The 22593-nt window shown below is 35.0% G+C and overlaps 1 protein-coding gene across 36 annotated transcripts in view; it reads left to right on the forward strand.

Annotated features, from left to right (window-relative positions):
* NRXN1 (neurexin 1) overlaps positions 1-22593 on the forward strand; it is a 1140616-nt gene that overhangs the window by 1001958 nt on the left and 116065 nt on the right. For 24 of the 36 annotated variants that reach the window (XM_019665155.1, XM_019665157.1, XM_019665161.1 and 21 more), the window contains 2 exons: positions 6206-6295; positions 7702-8021. The exons of 2 other annotated variants lie outside the window; for them this stretch is intronic. In XM_019665155.1, the coding sequence (XP_019520700.1) occupies positions 6206-6295; positions 7702-8021 (410 nt within the window). The remainder of the gene's footprint in view (positions 1-6205; positions 6296-7701; positions 8022-22593) is intronic. 10 more of the 36 variants (XM_019665176.1, XM_019665179.1, XM_019665180.1 and 7 more) reach the window with 1 other exon arrangement.

Raw genomic sequence — 22593 nt, forward strand, 5'->3', positions numbered from 1 at the left:
AACAGATGGATTGAATTATATGGCCTCTGCTTGCAAAGGAAACTATAATGTAGGATCAATTACATGAAATAATTTCATCACGATTATAGATAGTGCTGCTAAGTGTTACGAGAATGCATAATGGAAAGCTCTAGGCTAATTTGATAGAAGGATAGGGGCCACAGGGAATACCTCCTTGAAAAACATGTAAACTAATATTTAAAGGAGCAATAAGTTGTCCAAACCCTGACAACTTGTGTATGCACACGTGTGGGGACAAGAGTGTAAAGTGTGCACAGAGATGCAGGAAGCCCGTAAGGCAGTGACAATGACATCTTCAAAGATGATCAGCGTGATTAAAGGAATCAAAAGAAGTCCAGAGTGATTAAAATTTAAAGAGTGAGAAATAAGTGGTTCAAGATGAAACTGGAGAAGAAGGTAGGAGTCAAATGTGTATGTGTTACACATACATCTTAGTGATGTAGCAAATAGTGTAATACACAATACGAATGTTTTCATTAGAACAGCTGTATTTTTTCACAGCTTTGTTCCTCGAAGAGTCAGTGGGGTTCAAAATGCACTTATTTGAAACATCACCAGCTAAGTTAGGTATTACTGTACTTTATGGTTTGTATAACAACCACCCATAAACATTTAGTAGAAGTTATGTGATAATGTAGCTTTTAAAACTAGAGTAATTTTACAAAACAATGTTAAACTTTCACTTTGTTATGGGCCTAGGCATAACCAAATGCCATACATATTCTCATTTAACAGAAAAAAAAACCAATCTAAAAACAGACTTCGAATCTTCTTTGGAAGCATGTAGAGCTTTTCAGAATCCCTTTTGTGTTTCCTTTCCCAATGTTAAAAACTCAGGAAATAAGCCTTCAGAAGACGAGTATTGTTTTTATTTTCATGTTATTCTGGAAAATATATTGGGTTCATAGCATTGCTTTTCCTTATTTTTTTCCAAGGATGTTACTATGTCAGATGGAAAATTAACAGTTACTTACGAGGAGAAATTACACATCAGGGGTGAGGATCTATGAAATTGAGAGGAGAAAAACTATGTAGTATTAGCAAAATTCATATAGCTTGTCTCTACTGACCCGTAGTCATAAAAATATGATTATAATTTTATTTCCTTTTGGTTTCTGAGTCCCACCATGAAATTTAACTCCAAGTCAAGGATTTGAGTTTTATTACTCTTTGCTGGCTACTTTGATTCTTTGAAATTACTCTTGTTTCCTTTAAGTCTACTAGTTCATACAAAATTAATATGCTATTGTGTGACCAAATATTATTAGTTAGGTGAAAAATTAAACTATCTGGGATTCAATCAAAATAGAGAATGTTACCCTCTACATCTGAATGATCAGATTTTCCTTTTTATTCTTCATCCCAGGAAACTTGTTTGAAACATCCATTACGTTTAGTACCTTATACTTAAACGGCCACTTCAGTTAGAGCATGCACCTACCAATTGGCTGTGGTGGTAGTAACTACAGACCGCCCGGCCTCTTGTCAAAAATACTGAATCCGTCAGCCATAACAAGAAAAATAAACCCAAATTTTACATACTGCTTCATTGCTTGGAAATTACTTAAACAGAGACATGTATGTTGTGGGTAACATTTTTCAGGGCTGTACCAACATATTTAGTTTTATTCATAAAATATGAATAAAACTAACTGGAAGAAAAAGAAAAGAAATCAACAGGGAAACCTCATCCCACATTTATTAGGGTAAAGGAAGTATGAACCTAAATTATTGTCTTTTAACTATTTAGTGAGAAGCTCTGTTTTCCGAAATCTAATTTATGTTCTCAGTAGACTAGTTGATTTGTGTGCTGTTTAAAAAAATGATATCCTTTTTGGACCTTTTAATAATTCTAAGGTAAATAGGTCTTTTACAAGTGGGTCATTATTACTTTATCCTTACCTCTGATTTAGGAAACTTGAAGATGAAAATAGCTTCTCCCAAAGATTTGCCTTTGGTTTGATTTAAATTTTCAGATATATTACACTTGTGTTTAGTCTCTCCTATAAGTCTAAGCCTGTTTCCTTTGACCATCCACAAAATCTCTATGTAATGTGTCTCTATCCCAACATGTTGTATATTAGAGTGCAACCCTTTCCAAAGAGAAGAAAAGGTCATCGGAAATTATATTTCTCTTTGACTTTTCCAATCAAGTGGGTTGTTTTATTGCCTATAGAGTTTAGATGTATATCCAACTATGGACATAATTAAATAAAATGAACAAAATCATACAGTGTTCTGGATATTTTACAAAAACCATTTTGCCATGAATTTATAAAGAAATAAAATGCATTTTGAGCAATTTCTTAAAGTATATACCTCAACTACCATTTTTCCTATGAAGCTTGTTAATGAAAATCATGAAATGAGGCAAAATCTAGGCTTATTCCTGGCAAAACTAAACAATATGAACTATTTTATACCCAGTATTAGAAGGGGTTTGAGAATTATCTGTTAAAAAAACATTGGCACTGAACTCTATTTAGATGTGCTTAATTTGGTTGAAAAAAATATATATATATAGATATATATATATAGATATATACAGAGAGATATATAGATATAGATACAGTAATACCTTGGTTTACGAGCATAATTCGTTCTGGAAACAAACTACTTGTATTGCAAGACATCACTCATTTATCAAGTTAAAATGTATTAGAAATGTTTGCTTGTCTTGCGGAACACTCACAAACCACGTTACTCACAATCCAAGGTTTTACTGTGTGTATGTGTGCATGTGTGTGTGTGTGTGTGTGTGTGTGTGTGTGTGTGTGTGTATATATATAATTTTATTATGAGAACAGTCATTAGTTTTTATTTTAGTAGAAGATCAAAGAATTTGGAGGAAAAACTCAACATACATTGAGTTAAAGTAAGCACTATCTGATTTCCCATTCATTAACCCAACAAAGAATAAAGTCTATCCTTTAATTTTAAAATCATGTCTTTCAGCTAAAAAAAAAAAGTGCTCTCTGAACTAGATAGAAGGCATCTGACATTCATGGGTTATGGGCTTGTATGACCCCATTCAGTGGCTACCTTTGTTAAAAATCATCGTGCCTTTTTAAACCTATCTCTGCTGACTACTGTGTTTTCTCTTTGGTGTTGTTAGATGACCTTTTTGTTATACGAGTATATTTCATGTTTTTGTTTTAGCTGAGTCTCATTGAGAATCTTCAAAAGATATTGTTGACTTAAATCAGCCATATCAGTCATATTAATGTTGTGTGAATGCGAGTTGTAGGTGTAAGGTAAAATTGTACTTGTGTGTTTGTGTGTGTGTGTGCATATATATATATATATATGTATGTGTTTTTATGTACTCTTTTTCAAAGTCATTCAGAAGGAACATATGAAGCCTTCAGTTTTCTTCACCTTTCTTATTTACACTTATCCCTCTACTTCCATTACTAATAATAAGTATGATTATTTTGTGGCATGAGACAATTTTTAAGCAAATAATGAGTTGACTGTGTGAATGTTCAAATCGGTAACAGCCGTTAAAGAAGTAAAATTATAATTTAATTATGTGATGTTTCCTTTGGAAAGTACAAAGGGACGCTTAGTCACATATAGCATATTCTCAGGGCACAAATATTTGCTTTCTTCTTTTTAATGGTGCCCAAAAAAGCTATCATTAATTAAGAACAAACTTTCCTTCATTACTTCATTGCACAGATATTTCATAGGAGATCTAAAGATAGGTATTGTGCAAGCACTGAAAATACAATAAACACTGCACAATACCTGACCTCATGAAACTTCATAGTTTACAGGGAAAATATTTATTGAATATGCACTTATTAGACCAATGCTTGTTTCTAAAGGGCACCAGGAAAGCATATATTCTGGTGTCCTAACCTAACGTGGGGACAGCAAGGAAATAATGCTCCCATGTTTGGCTAAGGCAAGATGAGAATGGGATGGAAGTGGGGAATGGTACTTCAAATAAAGGGAGCTACAACTATAGAAGTCAAGAGGTTAAAAAAGCTAGCTTTAGAAGAATTGAAAGAAGAGAAGAGCACAGAAGGCACTGTCAGCTATGAGATGGGGCAGGGAAATAGGAAGGTTCCAGATCCTGGAAGTCCTCCTAAACTTCATTTGGAGTTGGAGATTTTATCCTGAAGTCAATGGAAAGGGTTATCATAGACTAGTGGCATGATTAGATATTGGCTGACATGTGGAGCATGGGTGGGATTTATTGCTGAGAGGATACAGACAGGTCTGTTTTCAATCATATAAAGTAGTAACTGAGCAAGAGGTGATTGGCATTCCAGATTCGGGTGGTGTCTGAGGGAATGATGGCTCGTTCCTGATGATGGGAACACTCTAGCATGAAAACCAGTATGAGGAGCCACCTGATTATAAAGCCATCAAGCGAGTGATAACGGTGTGAGTATTAACTGACACAAAAAAAGTCCAGACAGCAAAGAACATGTGTGTTTTCAAAAATATTTCACGTTTGCTTACCAAGTTATGCACATCCACATGGTAATTACACCAATCACATACAAGCCCAAAACACATATTCATCAATAATCACATTGCCCTAAGACAACCAATAAATATATGTGTATGCAAGCACATGAAAAAGACACAAATTCTGCACACTTGAAAAATGATGTTAGGCTTGGAATTTAAGTTGTTTGTACCCTTGTACCCTTGTTTGTTTTTTTTAAATTATAAATAAAACAAAAAATATATTCCCATAGGATAAAATATTATTTTATAATGTTTTAATGATTGCATAATACAGGAAATACATATAAATGTTTTATTAAACTTTATATTTGGTTCTACTTTGATAACTACATATTAAATTAAATACTAATGTATGAAATATTTTCAGTCATATATACATTCAAAGGATGGCTTCATCAGGTCTAAATAATAGTTCTTTTCTATTTCTCTAATAGTATATGACCAATATCATGGTGGGTTTATTGTGATAAGTATACTATATAATAAATCTAGTGTAAATCATTCTAAATATGAGAAAAATTTGTATCATCTTCTCTAGCAAGACGCTCCAGTCTTTTCTTGTGGGCATTACTAGCATTCGGTGTTTCTTCCACCTCTGAGTCCTCATCTGAGCTGTTGCCAAAATGTCTTCGCTCAACATTCCATGTTTTAATTTTCATGGAATAGAAAATGTCTTGCAATATACATGATTAAGCACTGAGATGACAGCCTATATTCTTTCTAAGTGCTTTATAGATCAAGAAAAATACTTATCTATTTGCAAGCATTATTCAAGGTCAATTTAAACTGTGTTTCCGTCAGAAAATTTTTTGTTCAGAGAAGCAAGGCTCGCATGTAATTCAAATCTATGAGTAGAGACCACTCTGTGTGGCTTGCGTTTTTTTTTCCTTAAGCTGTCATGCCTTCTTTAGAATAGCTTAATATAAAAGCAGATATTTGAGTATAGAAAAACATACATAGAATTTATTTTTTTCCAAATTGTTATACGCTTCAATGTGTTAAGCTTTAAATGAAACTGAAGGACACTCAATGTCACTTTTGTCAAAGCCTTTTCCTATAATAGCGTATTTGGATGATGCAAGATGTATTCTCTTGTGATGTCCAAGTGATTGATAAACCAATTTGTATGGAATATACAAGAACTATTCAGGCTCTGTGGTTTCCTTAAATGAGATGAATACAAATTTCTATTTTCTGAATAGGACATAAAGTATGCTAGGCCTATTTTAGATGCTTCAGTGTGCCAAAGATGGTCTTAAGTTTGGTGTTCATAAATTGCTAATCTGGAACAAGAGGTTGAATGTATTTTGAAAACTTAAACCTGTTTCGCCTGAACATGTTTAACTAGTTAATAAGAAACATCAAAAAGACAAAACCCTGAGATCAACGGTCATTTTTTTGTAAAGCTATTATATGCTGTTTAAATTGGTTGTTCGGGTCTGTCTATAACATAAGTTTAATAACCTAGCTCAAATGCAGATTTCTAATTTTCAATTAACGTAGGAATAATTTTGTTTGCTAAAATAAAATAAATGAATGAATGACAAGTCTGAAACATGAAATGTTCTAGGTAGAACTTTTTAAAATTCCAAATTTCAAAAAATCATGTGGCAACTGTATAGCTCAAGCTTTAAGTATTAACTTTTAACCTTTGACCTTACAGATTTTAACCATTGAAATGTCTCTTTAAACTTTAAAGGAAACAATGATAACGAGCGCCTGGCGATTGCTAGACAGCGAATTCCATATCGACTTGGTCGAGTAGTTGATGAATGGCTACTCGACAAAGGTAAAAAACATTGATTAAAACTTCAAATAAAAAAATAATTTGAACATAACCAAGTAGTACTTCATTGTAACACTAATAAACATAAAAAATAAATTTTCCGTAAAACTAAATTAAAAACAAATTTAAAACAGTAAAATGTAGATAGTAATATTTGCATACCTTGTATAATAATTTCTATACATTTTTAGACGTACCAGCTGTTTAATAATCTTACCCTGTTAACTTAAGGTTAAAGGGACTGTTAAATATAATCCACTAACTCAATCTATGAAGGTACTCACAGCAAGCATTAACCCAAAATGATAAATCATTCATAGATTATATTACATGTTCCAGCCTCTAAATTATTAACTAAAATATATGTAGTTCTGCTATCTTTATTATGGTCCTGAAAAAACAAAACAAAACAAACAAACTCTTGGTTTAAACTCTAGGCATCTTAAATAGTGGGCAACATGGATTGCCAGTCAAAATGAAGTCCCTTTAACGTTTGCAACCTTCTAAGAGCATTTGGGAACAAGCCCTAATTAAAACTGAACTTAAAGTTGTGTGCATGCTTTTTTAAGAAAAGAGAGCAATCTGCTAAAACTGGATACTCAATTTGATGATATTGGTACTGTTGCTGAGGATTGCTGTTTGATGGAAATGTGCCATAATTTCTCCATCGGTTTGTGTATCATTCCTGAAGCCGCTTTTTACATCTGAAGCTATTTTTTTCATTCTGTTTTGTTTTAATAGACTTGCTGAAAGACAATCAGAAAAATAGTTTGTGAATTTTATTTATTTATTTATTTATTTATTTATTTATTTTTGTCTCTGACATGCTCAGTGTAAACCATGCATTTCTTTTCAGTGTGATTGCCGGAAAAATACAATAATTCAAATAATAATGGACCATTGCCTTCAAAAACATAAGTGTTTCTAAAGAATAGCATGTAGATACCTGTGGCCATTAAGTGGATTATGAAATTTTTACCATAAATTTAAAATTAGAACTCAGCTGCTAGAGATTACTTTCTGCCAGTGGTAATTTTAGAATGACAAATACTTGAAATGGTAGATATATCACATTTTTAATTCAACAATTTAGACTTAAGAGACCAACAGTATAAGATCTTGAGGTAAAAGGGAAAGGGATCCACTAAAAATTGATTTACCATACATATATTTGATTGGTCTTTTAGCAAAAACACTACATTTACAATCAATCGAGAATTTACAAGTATTTGCCAATGATTATGCATTTCATGGACACCTCATTTATCAGCAATGAATTATGAGTCAAATGCCTCTCTTATAGTTTATTGCTCTCATTATCCACCCCATGAAAGATCTGTTTTATCATCCTTTTAGAATGTAGAGTTCACAATCAACATTTTTGCATGTATGTAATATTATTTTTACAGGGCGTCAGCTCACAATCTTCAATAGCCAAGCAACCATAATAATTGGCGGGAAAGAGCAGGGCCAGCCCTTCCAGGGCCAGCTCTCTGGGCTTTACTACAATGGCTTGAAAGTTCTGAATATGGCAGCCGAAAATGATGCCAACATCGCCATAGTGGGAAATGTGAGACTGGTTGGTGAAGTGCCTTCCTCTATGACAACTGAGTCGACAGCCACTGCCATGCAGTCAGAGATGTCCACGTCAATTATGGAGACCACAACGACCCTGGCAACTAGCACAGCCAGAAGAGGAAAGCCCCCTACGAAAGAACCCATTAGCCAGGTGAGTGTGTGGATTTCATTCCTTCCTTTTGCACCTGTGATTATGAAAGAGGGCTTTACTCCATAGCTGTCTTTTCTAAAATGGGATTGTTTCTGAACTCACGTATTTACGGCTTCCTTTGACTCTCGCTTGGTGTAATGCACTCAGTTTAACTATGATATGTGTATATGCTGTTGATTTGAGATTTGTGGGCTTTTATAAACTGCTTTGTGTTGGTTGGTTTGCTGCTTTCTGATGGTCTTAATTGAATAATCTTGGTCTAACCCAAGCTAAGGGGAGTGTCTACAAATTACATAGGGTTTTCACTGTTAAAGTTAAGTGAACAAGTAAATTAATGACGTATTTGAAAGGCTCTGTTTGTTCAAGCTCGGCACTTCATCAAAATAAAATAAAAACAGATCTGAAAATCTTAAAAGATAAATTGCCTGCACAGCTTCTATTGTACTTTGAAGTCTTAAAGTTTTGAATTGGTAAGCATGTGGCTCTCAGGGTGAATGATAGGTTTACTCTTTTACAATCTGTAAGAAAAACATACTGTTTTTCTGAGAACAAAGACTCAAAATATGGTACTTAAGAACTGTCTTGGGCTAACATATTTTTTATGATACATGGGTAACTGCTGTGACCTAGAATTCACTTCGTTGAGCTTAGTTGTTCAATGTTATGTCTACAATTTTTGAAAAGTAGAATTTTAAATGTTGAATTGGTACAACTTGGAAGTATATTAATTAAATCAATATATTTTTATTGGTTGCCTAATATGTATCAGGCATTGGTTCAGGTATTGGAGAATTAAAAAAAAATCAACCACCCACCTCATAGAGCTTACATTTTATGAAAAGCTACCAGAACACTGTTGAAATGCTATTAAATGCTATTAGATTCCTATTGGCATTTATAGTCTTTGTACATATTCTGTTGTGAATTCTTTCAGAATTGTTATGTTCACCTTGGTTCAAAATTGAGTGTTTCCTTTTGTGTTATTCTTTTTTCTGGAATTTTTAAATTTATCTATCTTGACATTCAATATTATTTTAAATTAATTTCAGATGTGTAGCATAGTGGTTATACATTTATATAATTTAAGAAGTGATCCCCCTGGCTGATCTAGTACTCACCTGGCACTATATATAGTTATTACCATATTATTGATTATATTCCCTATACTTTACATCCCACGACTATTTTGTAACTACCAATTTGTACTTCTTAATCCCTTCACCTTTTTCGCCTTCCCCCAACCCCCCTCCCATCTATCACCTCGATAAATTTAGTACCCGTCTGACACCATACATCATTATTGCAATATTATTGACTATATTCCATATGCTACATAGGGTATCTACATCCCCATGACTACCATGTAACAACAAATTTTTACTTCTTATTTGTGTGTGTGTGTGTTTATTGTGAAATAAACATTTTTTAATTAGTTTCAGCTGTACAATACAGTGCAATAGTTATACTTTTTACCTCTCAAAGTGACAACCCCCTTAATAATGATTATCTTCAGTGGGTGCCGTATAAAGCTTTCCCAAATACATTATTGTTATTTTTCCAGAAACCCACGTTCTAATGAAGCAAGACTAACAAGAATTATTTTTTTAATTGCTTTTATTTCAAATGTTTGAACCAGACCAAGTGTCAGATTTAGAGAGTAAAAGGAGGTTGATTTTGTTATATCTTCACCCTATCCTAATTAACGTAAGTTTACCAGAAAGACAAGAAAAGACATTCTGATTTTTACTTTGAATAGGAAGACGTGGGAGGAACAGAATAGAGAAACAGAAAATGTCCTAGGTGAAGAGAAATGATCAAACAGTTGTAAATTCACAAGTGTAGTATTGGATATAGGCACCTATATGTGGCATTTTCCTCTCTCTCTCTCTCTCTCTCTCTCTCTCTCTCTCTCTCTCTCTCTATATATATATATATATATATATATATATATATAAAATGTTATACATGTTATATATAATGTTAGGGGTAAAAGTCATGGCATTGGTAATTAAAAAAAACATGCTAACAAAGAACTGGGTGGAGCATTTATGGTAACATGTTGATATTAATCAACTATTAAATCAAATAAGTGGGTACATGGGTATATATTACGCTATTCTTTTGTCTGAAAGTGTTCATAATAAGATAGATAGATAGATAGATAGATAGATAGATAGATAGATAGATACAAGTAGATCAATTTGACAGAAAGACAGATAGAGGCCCAGCCAGCTAATCCTGGAATTCTCTCATTTCTCAATGTTTCTACTAAAGTGGGCAATTTTACGTANCCTGTCTCTGTCTCTGTCTCTCATTTGCATTTGGCCACAATGTAAAATGGACAGTCTTACCAGATGTTTGATTGATCACGCTACATGTTGCATACACTGTTTTCACACTGACGGTAGATACGTTAGCAATAACAAACAAAAACCCCTGCCCTTATGGAATATACATTTTAGTATGAATGTGTGCTTAGAGTGTAATCATTTTGTACATTTTCTCTATCTTGTTAGGGCTTATAAGATTGTTGATAATAACACTTAGCCTCTTAGATACAGACTTTTGACTTTAGGCAGATTAATGCATACTCAACAGCTCCATTTGATATTCTTTCCTGATACTTTATTGATGATTAGTTATTATGATGGTTGTTTATGTTTATTTAACAATAATCAAGTTAAAGTGAATTGGATACAGGAAAAATGAAACACAAAGGAATTGATAGACCATTTCTTTTATATAAAATAATTCATGAGAAAACATTCTATGATATTCAGAGTTGAAAATGTTCCCATGAATAAAACCTGAAAGAACCAAATATTTTTCTTGTATCCTTGTTTCATCATTAATGAAATTACAGTTGCCAAAGTTCCTAGGTAAACCAGACATATCCCAAAATAAGGAGAAAGAAAAATGACCGGCTTTGTTTTTATGTGTTTTATCAATTAGTAACTGCTGTATATTAAGGCATTATGTTTTTTTAAGAAAACATGCAAAATAGCTATTTCATTTTCAAGTTAAGTACCTACAAATGAAGAAATAAAAGCTTATGCATTGTATAATATTAATTAATGTAAAACAGTTAACTGCCCATTAATTGCCAATGAAAAGGCTCTTTTATTATAAGCTATCACATGTTTAAAGACAGCAGTGGTTTATAGAAGTAAATGATCTAATCAATTAGTAATGACTCGGTTCGTTTGAGGGGGTATTGACTTGAATAAATGATTACTAGGTTCATTAAAAAATAGACATTAAATTTTTAGATTTTTAACAGACCAAATACAGTAATTGCATAATTTGGATTAATATGTTACAAACATTCAATTATGGCAACAGGGTCTTAAAGTTGGACTAAGAGCTTTTAAAATTCTCTTTTATAATGATATGCATATGATTAAAGGTAATGTGTGTATATAGAAAGGCTGATCTAGTAGGGAAGAAAGGAAGTTTTTAAATTTTTTTTTATTTTTGAGTATCAGAATAATTTGTTCACATTTTCTTGACCTCACAATTGATTTTTAAATTGCCCTTCAACTACAAAGATATAACTGATACATGTAGAATTTAAAGTGTGTGTTCGTTAAAATTATCAAAGTCTTGGAAGTTCAAATACGAGATTGATTTGTAATGCTAATTCTAGGACTGTAATCTTTGACTCATTTTTGTAGGTCGGATGAAGCATCTTCCTTTAAACTCTGTCTGTAGTGGCCATAGCTGCCTGCTTTTAGCAACCGCCTTACTAAATTGTGTGCTAGGAAGGGTCATTTTATTTTTCAAAAAGTATACTGGACTGTTTTCTCAATCAAAGTATATTTTCCTCAGTGATAACAATGAGCCACTTTAGCTGCAATGGCGATGTACCTTGGGGTGATTGCATGTTTTAGAACTCTGGAAACAGATTTTTGGTCAAGCAGGATTAAATTGGATTCATTTCAAATAGATGAGATGAGGTTTGTTCAGCCATCCTGCAGGGCAAGTAGTAGGGGAGAAATGTATTTTCAGTTTTCACAGAATCACAGAATATAAAAGAGTATTCATCAAAATGTCATCCCATATACACTTGTTTACATTGCTACTTAAAAGTAAACATGCTTTAAAAGGAAAAAAGTTTTTCTTCTCTGAATGCTGATCAATTTTCAGACTGATGTTTACTTTTGACAGGCATGATTTATATCAGGAACTAATGGGTACCTTTACCAAACCTTGTGATTAAATGGCTTTTTTTAAAATGTAATATAACAAGATTAATAATACCTTTTATATGGATTACATAAAGTTCATGAAATTTGTTTTATTTAAACTATTTAATATCTAAATGTTTCCATAAGAACCACTCATCTCAAAAAAGCGAAACTTTGTAACAAGCTAATAATTGATAGTATAATGTTCTTAAGGATGCTGAGAACTTCTTGGGGTTGGGGAAGGCATGTCATGCAAGATTTTGACTGCTCAATGTTCCCTTGTCTTATGGATGTGTGTGTAACTTTATGTAAATAAGTAAAAGTAAGCCAACGTACAAAGGGCAACATTCACTCCCTTTGGTTGCCAGTCTATAAAGAAAGGAAAGTGGAGGAACTGTGCTGTTTCTTTTGAGATAAAAATTGTGATATTTCTTCTGATCTATTCTTTGTATCACATTTTGTGATCTTTCGGTTCTTTCCTTCAAGAATATTTCACATGCTACATACATACTCTAGAGAATATGGATCCATAGCAGTGCCTTTTACTTCGAGATGGTGCAGTATAATGGAAAGAGTACATTGAATCAGGAGACTTAGTTTCCACTGTCACACAATCACTACCTTGTTGTGTAACTTGGAGGATGGTTTACCTCACTGTACTTTGAAAGCCTGCTACCTCTCTAAAGTAAGTGGGTTGAACTAGGAATCTCTTGAATTGTACTGAGCTCTAAAGTTTCGCTGACTCGAGTAACGATGCTCTTAATTACTAGGTCTTCTGATGATTATTTAACAAAGCATAGATTCCATCCTTGGCTTTATACAGGATAGTCATGCATCTCAGTGGACCTGTATAGTCCTCGTGTGCACCTGGTGTTCCAATGTATTTATTAATAGTATCCGTTTTTTGACCCCCTAGGCATCCCATTTTGTTCTGTAAATTATATTGCAGTCTACTTGTACAGAATATATAAAATCTATCTTTGCAAGAAAATCACACTTCATAAGAATAATAAACAGTGTTATGTCCTTTACATTCTGAGCAGAAACTGACTCTTTACCTATTGGGTTGGTGGAAAAGTCATGATGCATTTTTTCTACGTTTTGTTGCAAAAATGCATCATGACTTTTCTGACAAACCATAGTTTTCAGAATCTTTAGCCTTTTTTTAATATTTTTTTCATTTCATTTCAAAAATCTTGGGAAAGGAGAGAGAAGAAGGCTTTGAGAGATTCTGGAGTTTGACTAGCGAGAGTATGTTTGCAACTGTTTGTAAGAAATTAAATTATAGAGTGGAGCAGAATCAGTAAATGTGAGTGAAATATATTGGATCAAGTCTGTGGTTCCAGTTAGGCTTTTCTTCAGAGTGGAGTTGGCAGACCTACTCAAGAAAAGGAACTACTGAGGACTTAAAAACATTGCTAGGTTGTCAGAGACATGTATATTTCACATAAGCAATGCCCTTCTACTAAAGTCAATGGCATTTTATTCCCATGGAATGTTAAAAAACAAATAAACAAACAAACAAAAAAACCAACTAGCATTCAAGCAAGAAAAGAGTATTTGAATATATTAGACACTGCTATTGCTTCCTGGAAGACTTGGATATACTCATGAAAAATTAATGCTATTTGTTTGAAAAATGTAAGCAGAGTGCACACGTATTCCCATGAAAAATATTTAAAACTAACAAAATACATTTTGTAACTTCAAAGAACAAAATTTTATTTTTTTATTAAAAATATTAACCTTAGCTGTGGCTTCATTATTAAAAAATAATTGCACTATTTATAATTATGTATGTTCCTGATAACCACTCTACATTTTAAAATACTGATGACATGAATAATTAATTTTATTTTCCCTAGCCCAATCATTCTGCTGAATTCACTTAAATTAATGTACATTTTTATAGCAAATTTTAGTGCATATTGGAAAGAAAAACACTTGGGTGTAGATTTTAAAATATATGTAAAGGCATATTCTCCTGAAACTAATGGTGCTGGGTAAAAAAAGTGTAATTCATTTTAATTTTAAATGTAGATAAGCAACCCTATTTAGAAGGTGTGTGTCCCCTCATTGCTGGTAAGCAAAAGGGCCCAGGTATATAAATTTTAAAGAGTTTATTTTAAGAAAATTATTTTGCTCATTGCATTTTCTTTGGAGGCAGGAGATTTCAGTAGATGAAAAAAAGGTGCTCTGTTGGTGGATGCAACCTTGGTTTAGAGATGTCTTAGGACAAGGCTAGGTCTAGGCAAATATAACCATCCATCCATCCATCCACCTAACACATGTTTATGGAGCACTTATCATATACCAGTCAATGTGCTAGTCACTGGAAATACAGCATTGAACAAAATTAAACTTTTCTGCATAAAGCTTACACTCTAGTTGGGGAAGATAGACAATACATATCAAAACAAATAACATACTTGGGATGTCACGTGCTATAGGAAAAAAGTAAAGAGGAGAGGGGATGCTTGTGTGAGAGCGTGGTCATAAAATGGGAATGCTTTTTGAATAGACATGCAAAGATTATTAGTTACATAGGCATTAATTATGATAGAACATTGGCATATGAAAATTCAGACTTATTCTCTGATCCCACAAGCTGTACCCTGTATGGATGGTGCCAGTGGCAACTAACTTCTATATTAGAGAACTAGAAGACAGGGAGAAGAACCAAATACCAAGATTGATTGATTAATTGATTTTAATGAGGGACACCCTCAGTCTGGGGCCAGGGCCTGGTCTGAGTGGGTAGAGTGTGTGATTTCCCAGGAAGGCAAACAGGACACAGTTGGGGTCTGCAGGGTGCGTTTGTTGTTTCAGGTGTGTGGTAGCAGTAAGCGTGGGTCCTGATGGAGGACCAGGGTGAGGATGGGCTGGGATGCACTGAACATCAGGGATGCTCTGAGAATGGAAGAATCAGGCCCTAGGAGCTGCCACCAAGACCACTCACTCTTCCCAAAGGAAGCCCTGTCTCTCAGGATCTTGGGAGTTCTATGGGCCAGCAGAGAAACATCTGGGTGCCCTGGGTCCCACACTCATCCATGAGGATTCTGGCTCATGCCACTTATCAAGCAAACCCCAATCCTTGTCAATGCCTCCCCCAAGCCCCACTCGCAGTCACAGTGAGGAGGCACTTCACCCCAGGGGCCCAGCCAGGTGCAGGGAAATGGGCTCTGGCCCAAAGGGTTCTGGAGGTGGGAACATACCCTGCCCCATGTGGTCCTGTGGACACGAGACACTGATAAGTGTCTTGTTTATTAAATCAGAAGTGTAGTCACATTCTAGGGTACATATGTGTGTGAGGAAGAGATGCAGTCTCGGGAAGTACAGCTTGGAATTATTCTTATTCCACACATGAGAAAGTTGAGGCACGGAGAAACTAAATAACTTACCCAAGATAACACAGCAAGCTTCTTTTCAGGGTACGCTGAGGTGATCTGGCCCACTGCATTGAAATGCGGCCTCTGTTCAGAATCTCATTACTTCTTGTCTTCTCACATTCTTAATCAGCTCAATGTCATATCCTGCACCCAGCTGTCAGATAGCTCTTTCAAACATGCAAATATGGTCATGTGACTCCCTTCCTTGATACACCTAGGTATTTAGGATAAAGGGCAACTTCCTTGGATGGTCATCTGGGTCCATCTTTCACAGCTGGCCTCCTGTCTGCCTCACTAGAAGGTTTGTCTCCACTCTCCACATCTTTCCCCTGATCCGATTAACTCCTCACAGTGCCCTCTAGAGGTCATATCATTTCACACCTGTGTCCTCTGCACAGGGAAAGCCCATTCCTTTCTTTGCTTGCCTATCTCTCTCTTTCTTACTCTTTCCAGACAACCTCTCTCAATCGGATTCTGCATTCTGGGAGCCGACAGTCTGAAGAGACAACAGTGGCTTGGGCTGTTAGGGGGTCGTGTGGCATAAGGGTCAAGGGCATCGAATCTGAAAGCCGGAATCCCTACTTACATCTCCGCCTCATTTTCCCCACATGCTGGCTGTGTGACCCTGGGCAAGTTCCTTCACCTCTCAATACCTCTGTTTCCTACTTATAAATTAGGGCATAATGGCTTCCTAAGCTTATTGTGAGCATTAAATGAGCTAATGAACTATGTGAACTCTATAAAATTACATCTATTTGACAGTTTTTTTTTATTGCCAAAAAGATAGACATTTCTAACGGTTCATCCAAATACATAACTAAATAAATAAATAAATATCTGATACATGTAACCATTGTACAAATGATGGTTATATGTGAAAAAGCATTCCTCGGGTACAAAGTATAAAGTGAAGCACCTTTCTTACCTTTTATCTGCCCTTGAAGAAATAGCCTTGAATTGATGTTTCTGAATCAAAGCATCAATTGTGTGGCACACACGGAGCTAAATTCTCTGTTGAATGAGGTGTTCTCCACAGGGAAGCAGCACTATTCCCCTAGAACATGTCTGGGGTGGGGAGATGATGATCTTGGGGAGAGTTGTCATTGGCATTTAGTGAGGGAGGACCACAGACACCAAATACACTGCACGGGGAAGAACTGTCTACTGATCCCCCTACTCAACATTATTTTATTCAAACTCCCACCACCACCACCACCACCACCAATTTCAAATTACTGTTGACTGAGCAGTTCATAAATTTCCTATACCTGTGTCCCAGCTGTTCTTAGACAGAAGCTAATTCACAGTATGGTACTGGATCTTGCAAATATGATTTCTATAATGGTCCTTGATAACATGTTTCATCAAGGAGCTGAAAAATTCATGATATACTCCTTTTTCAACTTGGGTATTGAAAACATCAAGTACTTCCAACTGTGAGGTGGACTAAACGGGGTTTGTGATTCTTGTTATAATCTCTTTTTCTATAATCTTTATTAGCATCACAGAAATACAGTGATTTAAGAGTTTGTATCTAATTAATATGTGGCAGTAATTTCAGTGGGTATTTTCTCAGAAAGGACTGGTGAGGTTGACACCTTCTTGATATTTCTAGTCTCGGTTGTAAGACAAAGGAATATTTTTTTACTAAATAAATTAGTTAATGTCTAAGTAACAAGACTATAGCCTTATTTTCTTGTCTTAGTTTTGGTCAGTACTATGAACGATTTGTGCCATATTTTGTGAAATTCTGGTTTTCAAATACATAGGTATTTTTGTATTATATCTATTGATTTATTCCTCTTTTACATGTAATAATCATCTGCTTTGAGGGGAGAAGGAAGCAAATCATCTGAGTATAAAATAAGATAATTATGCATGTATGTGTGTAAAAGTGCTTTTTTCTTTGATATATGTAAAGCAGTAAGCTTTGCTCAATAAGTTAACATGTCTAGATTGAACTGAAATCTCTATGATAATTTCTTAAATTTCTATCATCTAGAACTTATGTTAGATTTTTTTTATCTGTTGGCATCACCAAAAAAGATCCCCAACAAGGAAAAATATATTAGCATCATTAGGCTGGAACCTTAAGAGAAGGTTTAGCTAATGCATCTTCCTTTATATAATACTTACCAAGCAGCTTTCATTGAATTCTCATCTTCAGTATTCTCTTTATATAAGATCTCAAGCAGACAAATAACACCAATGTTAACCAATATTTTCTCTAGTAAGCATTCTAAATCATAATTGCACAAAGCAAAATGTAGCAGTGTGTGTGTGTGTGTGTGTGTGTTTTGACCATGGTATAGATTCCCTATAAATACACAATACTTCTACTTAAAATTACACATTAGCAAATATCTTTTGTGTACCTAACATATAAAATGCAATTTTTAAGGTATTATGTTCCTTGGGATAAGGATGAGGTACCTAGTGATTTTGTGTTGTATAATAAGAACCATTTCTCAGAAGTTAGGTTATTAGCGAATCCATACATAAATTATAAATTGCCTTAAATCAACAACAGCAAAGCTTTTGTACATCACGGATGTCCAGGCTATTATTAGCAACATCACTGACACAATTGAAACGCAGAAACAAATTTAAAGGAAGGGAGATATGTTAGTCCCTTTAACAATAACAATCATATTGAAGCCGCACACTTTTATTATTTACCATTTCTTAGTGTTGACAATGTGGTAGACACGACCCTGACTCTGAAATTACCCACACTCTGTGAAAAGCTTCTTCTAAAATAGACGTTATCAACCCATCTGTAGATTTGATAGGGTAGATGGCCCCAGCTCCTTTACCCCTTTTAGGATTTTCCTAGTTGAGCAGCATGTGGAGACTCCTCTGAGAGCCACATGGGGGAATCATCTTCATCTTTACATGGACTAAATCCTAAGCTGTTGAGGAAGCCCTGATACTGCTTGTTACATGTCAGCATCTATGTAGAACTATTGCACTGAATAAAATATGGGCCCATAATAATGGGAATTTTAAAATCATGTTTATCCTGATGACAGATATTTTGGGGAGCATCACCCAAACTTGCAAGCACAGGTCTTAGTATAGCACCTGGCACATAGTAGATGGTCACTTTTTCTTTGCTTAGTATCCTTAATCCCACTCTTGCTCTACTCTTTTTTTCTTGTCTCCTTACCCTCCTTTTTTTTCTTTCTTCTTTCTGTGTATGCTAGACCCTATTCTAGGCACTGCCAATGCACACACGATAATGCAAATCTCAAATAAGACAAAGGAGCCTGAATTTGGCCAACGGTATCCAAGGACTAGGTAACACATTCATGGCACCATATTCCCCAAGATACGGGCAGGCTACCCACGTGAGGAGTCTATTCAAGTATGAGAATGAAAACTCAGCAGTAAAATGTTGGCCCTGGGACACTTGAGGGAAACTTTTCATATTTTCCACACCTCTTTAGTTTACCTCTGCATGTATCAAAAGCCTGTGTGCACAGGTAGAAAACAGTGCAGACACTCATCTTGTGTCCATGGAGCCAAAAGGAATATCAGTTTCTTTCAAAAGAAGATAGAAAATATTCACATTCCACTAAAAGGAAGTCCCTCTGGTTCTAATGTCTGTATTTCAGAAAAGAAAAGGACTCATCAAAATTCTTTCAAGTATTGTGGTGACATTCCTCTGTCTGACTTCTCGAAGCATAGCATTAACTGACCATTAGTAATAATTCTAGACATAGTCAACATACAACCCATGGTAACAGGAAGGCAAATAAGACATCACAGGACAGCCAAATGACTGGCTTGTTCTGTTATGAACTGATGGCTTTGCACTGTCCAAAGTAAGAATTTGCATTGTAGTTTCAGAGAGAAGTTTAAGTACATTTGTAACTGAAGTCGCCCATGTTTTATTTGTGCCCTTGCACTCTATATTATTTGGAAATTGGATTCAGAAAAGGAAAAAAAAGTGTGAAGCACCTCATCATTGGTGTGGTACCGATAATGAGCTACTCATATTCCTTAAACACAAAATGCAGCTTCCCACTTGCACTTTCAATCTTCACATATGTTGCCCCCTCTGCCAGAAGTGTCCTTATTTCCTCCTTTTTTATTTTTTTTCCTGTGCTGCAACTCTACCTGTGATCTTACTAATAATTGACTCTACATTCATAAAGTTCTAAAGTCTTGCTAATGTTAATAGTACGGGAAAATTTTAGACATTGCATTTCCCAAACAACTGTAAGCAGAATGCATTTCCTGTTTTCATAGCTCTTTGGAAAAATAGATGAAATGACAGTGGCATAAGTAGATAGATATATAATTATCTATCAGAGACTGTAACCTTTACTTTAGTTTTCTTTTTAACAAGTGCCTTAAAATCAAGACCGGTGTATGCCTTTTTTAATCTGCGTGCTCAGCACCTCACACAGTTCTTGGTGCAAAGAGGACACTTAGGAAATAGTTTTTGAATAAATAAGTTAATGAACACAGTGTACATATTGCAGTGCTGAGCTAAATACTGCGTATTTGCCTAGTCTTGAATTTTTCTGGATTGATCAATATTTTCAGAGACTAAAGATGATGTATATAAGAAGGAAATAAAATAAATCCGTTTTCTTCATATGCAGAGTAAAGACACAGTTTTAAAATACAATTTTCTTAAAGTTATATACATACTCATTTCAGCAAAAGGTATGGATATGATGTATAGGGTCAAAATTCTCATTTCATTTTGTGCTATTGACATTTAAATAAGTCCAGGAAGGAAGCTCCGATAGTTGTCCCTAAGATGGAAAACAGAAGGGTACAAAAAAGTACAACTTTGCCTAACAGGCTACAGATTAGTCAGTGTAAAATTACTTTTTTTCAGAGTTCTAGTAGAGTCTCATCTTTTTTGGGTTATGATGCTTTAATTACATGGGGGAGGGGCAGTGCGCATGGTCCTCTCTTTGGAGGAATATTTCATGACTGGCATAGTTTAGGATTGCTGGCACGTTGTAAAAAAAAAGAAAGAAAATACGCTTATTTTTGTTGGATTTATTATCATGGTTTCAGTTCTCTACAACAAAGCACCCCTAGTTCTATGAGCCAGAAGCTGACTTCTCCCATTTGCTGCCTGTGGAGAGCCAGTCAAGTTCCAAGAATTGTGCAAGTGGTTGGATCATCTTGAAGAGCCAGGAACTGACATTTTCAAATAGTTTCTATGATTTTTTTTATATCTCTAGCTAACTTTGACTAGTTAAATAAACAGGGAAAAATATCTAGGCAAACAAAGAGGAAGCCTAATAACATGAGACCCTTACAGACCCACTTTGCATCAGACACTTGTATGGGGCTTAGAGAAAAGCTTGGCGTAGACTCGCTATTTAGACATTGACTGTTGCTGGAAACCAGACAACTGGGGAAAGTGTATAATGTTTTGAAAAGACAGTCATTGCCGGGATTAAGCTTGTGAAAACTGTGATATTTTTGTAGGCGATTTAAAATGAGAACTGAGTGCAAAGAACTAGAGGAGCAACAGAAGAGATTAGAGGAACACGCCGCATAACACTAATTGGACACAGAGACTTAAATGAAGTGTGGGGAGTAGAGTGAATCCCTGATGACAGACAAATCTAGATAAAGCCTAGGAACTGGCAAACGTGTTTATTCTCGCTGGGTGGGTTATTTGAAAACACAATGTATTTAAATGGGTGGTACCTCAAATTGCTAATAACAATATTAATTATAGCCTACTCTTTTTATGTTATGTCTAAGGCTAATAGCAGGATGCTGGCAAAAATCACTTTTATGCTGTGCTGTACGTTTACAAAACGGGGGGATTAATTGTTAAATTACTTTCATTAAGGTAATGCAAGCACCTGAAAACAAATCAGTATGAGTTTGAAGATGGAATCTATGAAAAGCAGCAATCTTCCATCCATCCCCTCTCCACCCCATTTTTCCCCTCAGATATATCTTTTCAGAATTCTTTGGGTAATTAGTTTCATATCTCTAAATAGTATGCTTCTACTTCCATTTATTTATTTATCCCTTTGACATAATATTTATGCCATCCCAAGTATGAAACTGAAAATAGCTCCTGGTCTTAATCATTTCCTCTTTCTTTTCTTCTGCTTCTTTCCTCTGAGTATGTGGGTGCCAAAAAAATGTATGCAAGTGGATACTTTTGTCAACGTTGCTCAAGCAGTAGTTCACCGTAATCAGAAGTGCCTGGACGCTGATAGTAGCCACTCTTGTAATTGCAAGAGTCAAACATGACTTGCATTCATCTTTTGTTATCGGCATATATTGAGTATTACAATTTTAATGTTTTTTTCCTTTCTTAAAATGCGTATACATTTTGTATGTGTGTGCGTGTGCGTGTGCGTGTGCGTGTGTGTGTGTGTGTCTGTGTGTGTGCCTGTGTATTCAGAGAGAGAGAGACAGACAGAGATATATAGATATAGGTATAGATATAGATATAGATATAGATAGATATAGATATTTAGTACTCTAACTCCCCCTTATCTGTGGGAGATAATTGCCAAGACCCCCAGTGGGTGCCTGAAACCACAGATAGTACCAAACCCTGTGTATACTATATTTTTTTCCTATACAAACATACTGATAATAAAGTGTAATTTATAAATCAGTCACAATAAGAGACTAACAAGAGTAATTAATAACAAACTGGAGCAATATTAATACCATACTGTAATAAAACTTATGGCTTTGAGGTCGTTATTAAGTAAAATAAGGATTACTTGAACACAAGCACTGTGATACTGTGACAGTAGATCTAGTAACCAAGAAAGCTGCTAAGTGACTACTGGGCGGGTAGCATGCACAGTACAGCTTGGAGGCACTGGACAAAACGGTGATCCAAGTCCCTGACAAGATAGAGCAGAACGGTACATGATTTCATCACACTGTTCAGAATGATGTGCAATTTCAAACTTATGAGTTCTTTATTTCTGGAATTTTCCTTTAATTTTTTCAGATCTTGGTTGACCACAGGTAACTGAAACC

This window comes from Hipposideros armiger, unplaced genomic scaffold (assembly GCF_001890085.2).
Source record: "Hipposideros armiger isolate ML-2016 unplaced genomic scaffold, ASM189008v1 scaffold_435, whole genome shotgun sequence".
Lineage (NCBI taxonomy): Eukaryota > Metazoa > Chordata > Mammalia > Chiroptera > Hipposideridae > Hipposideros > Hipposideros armiger.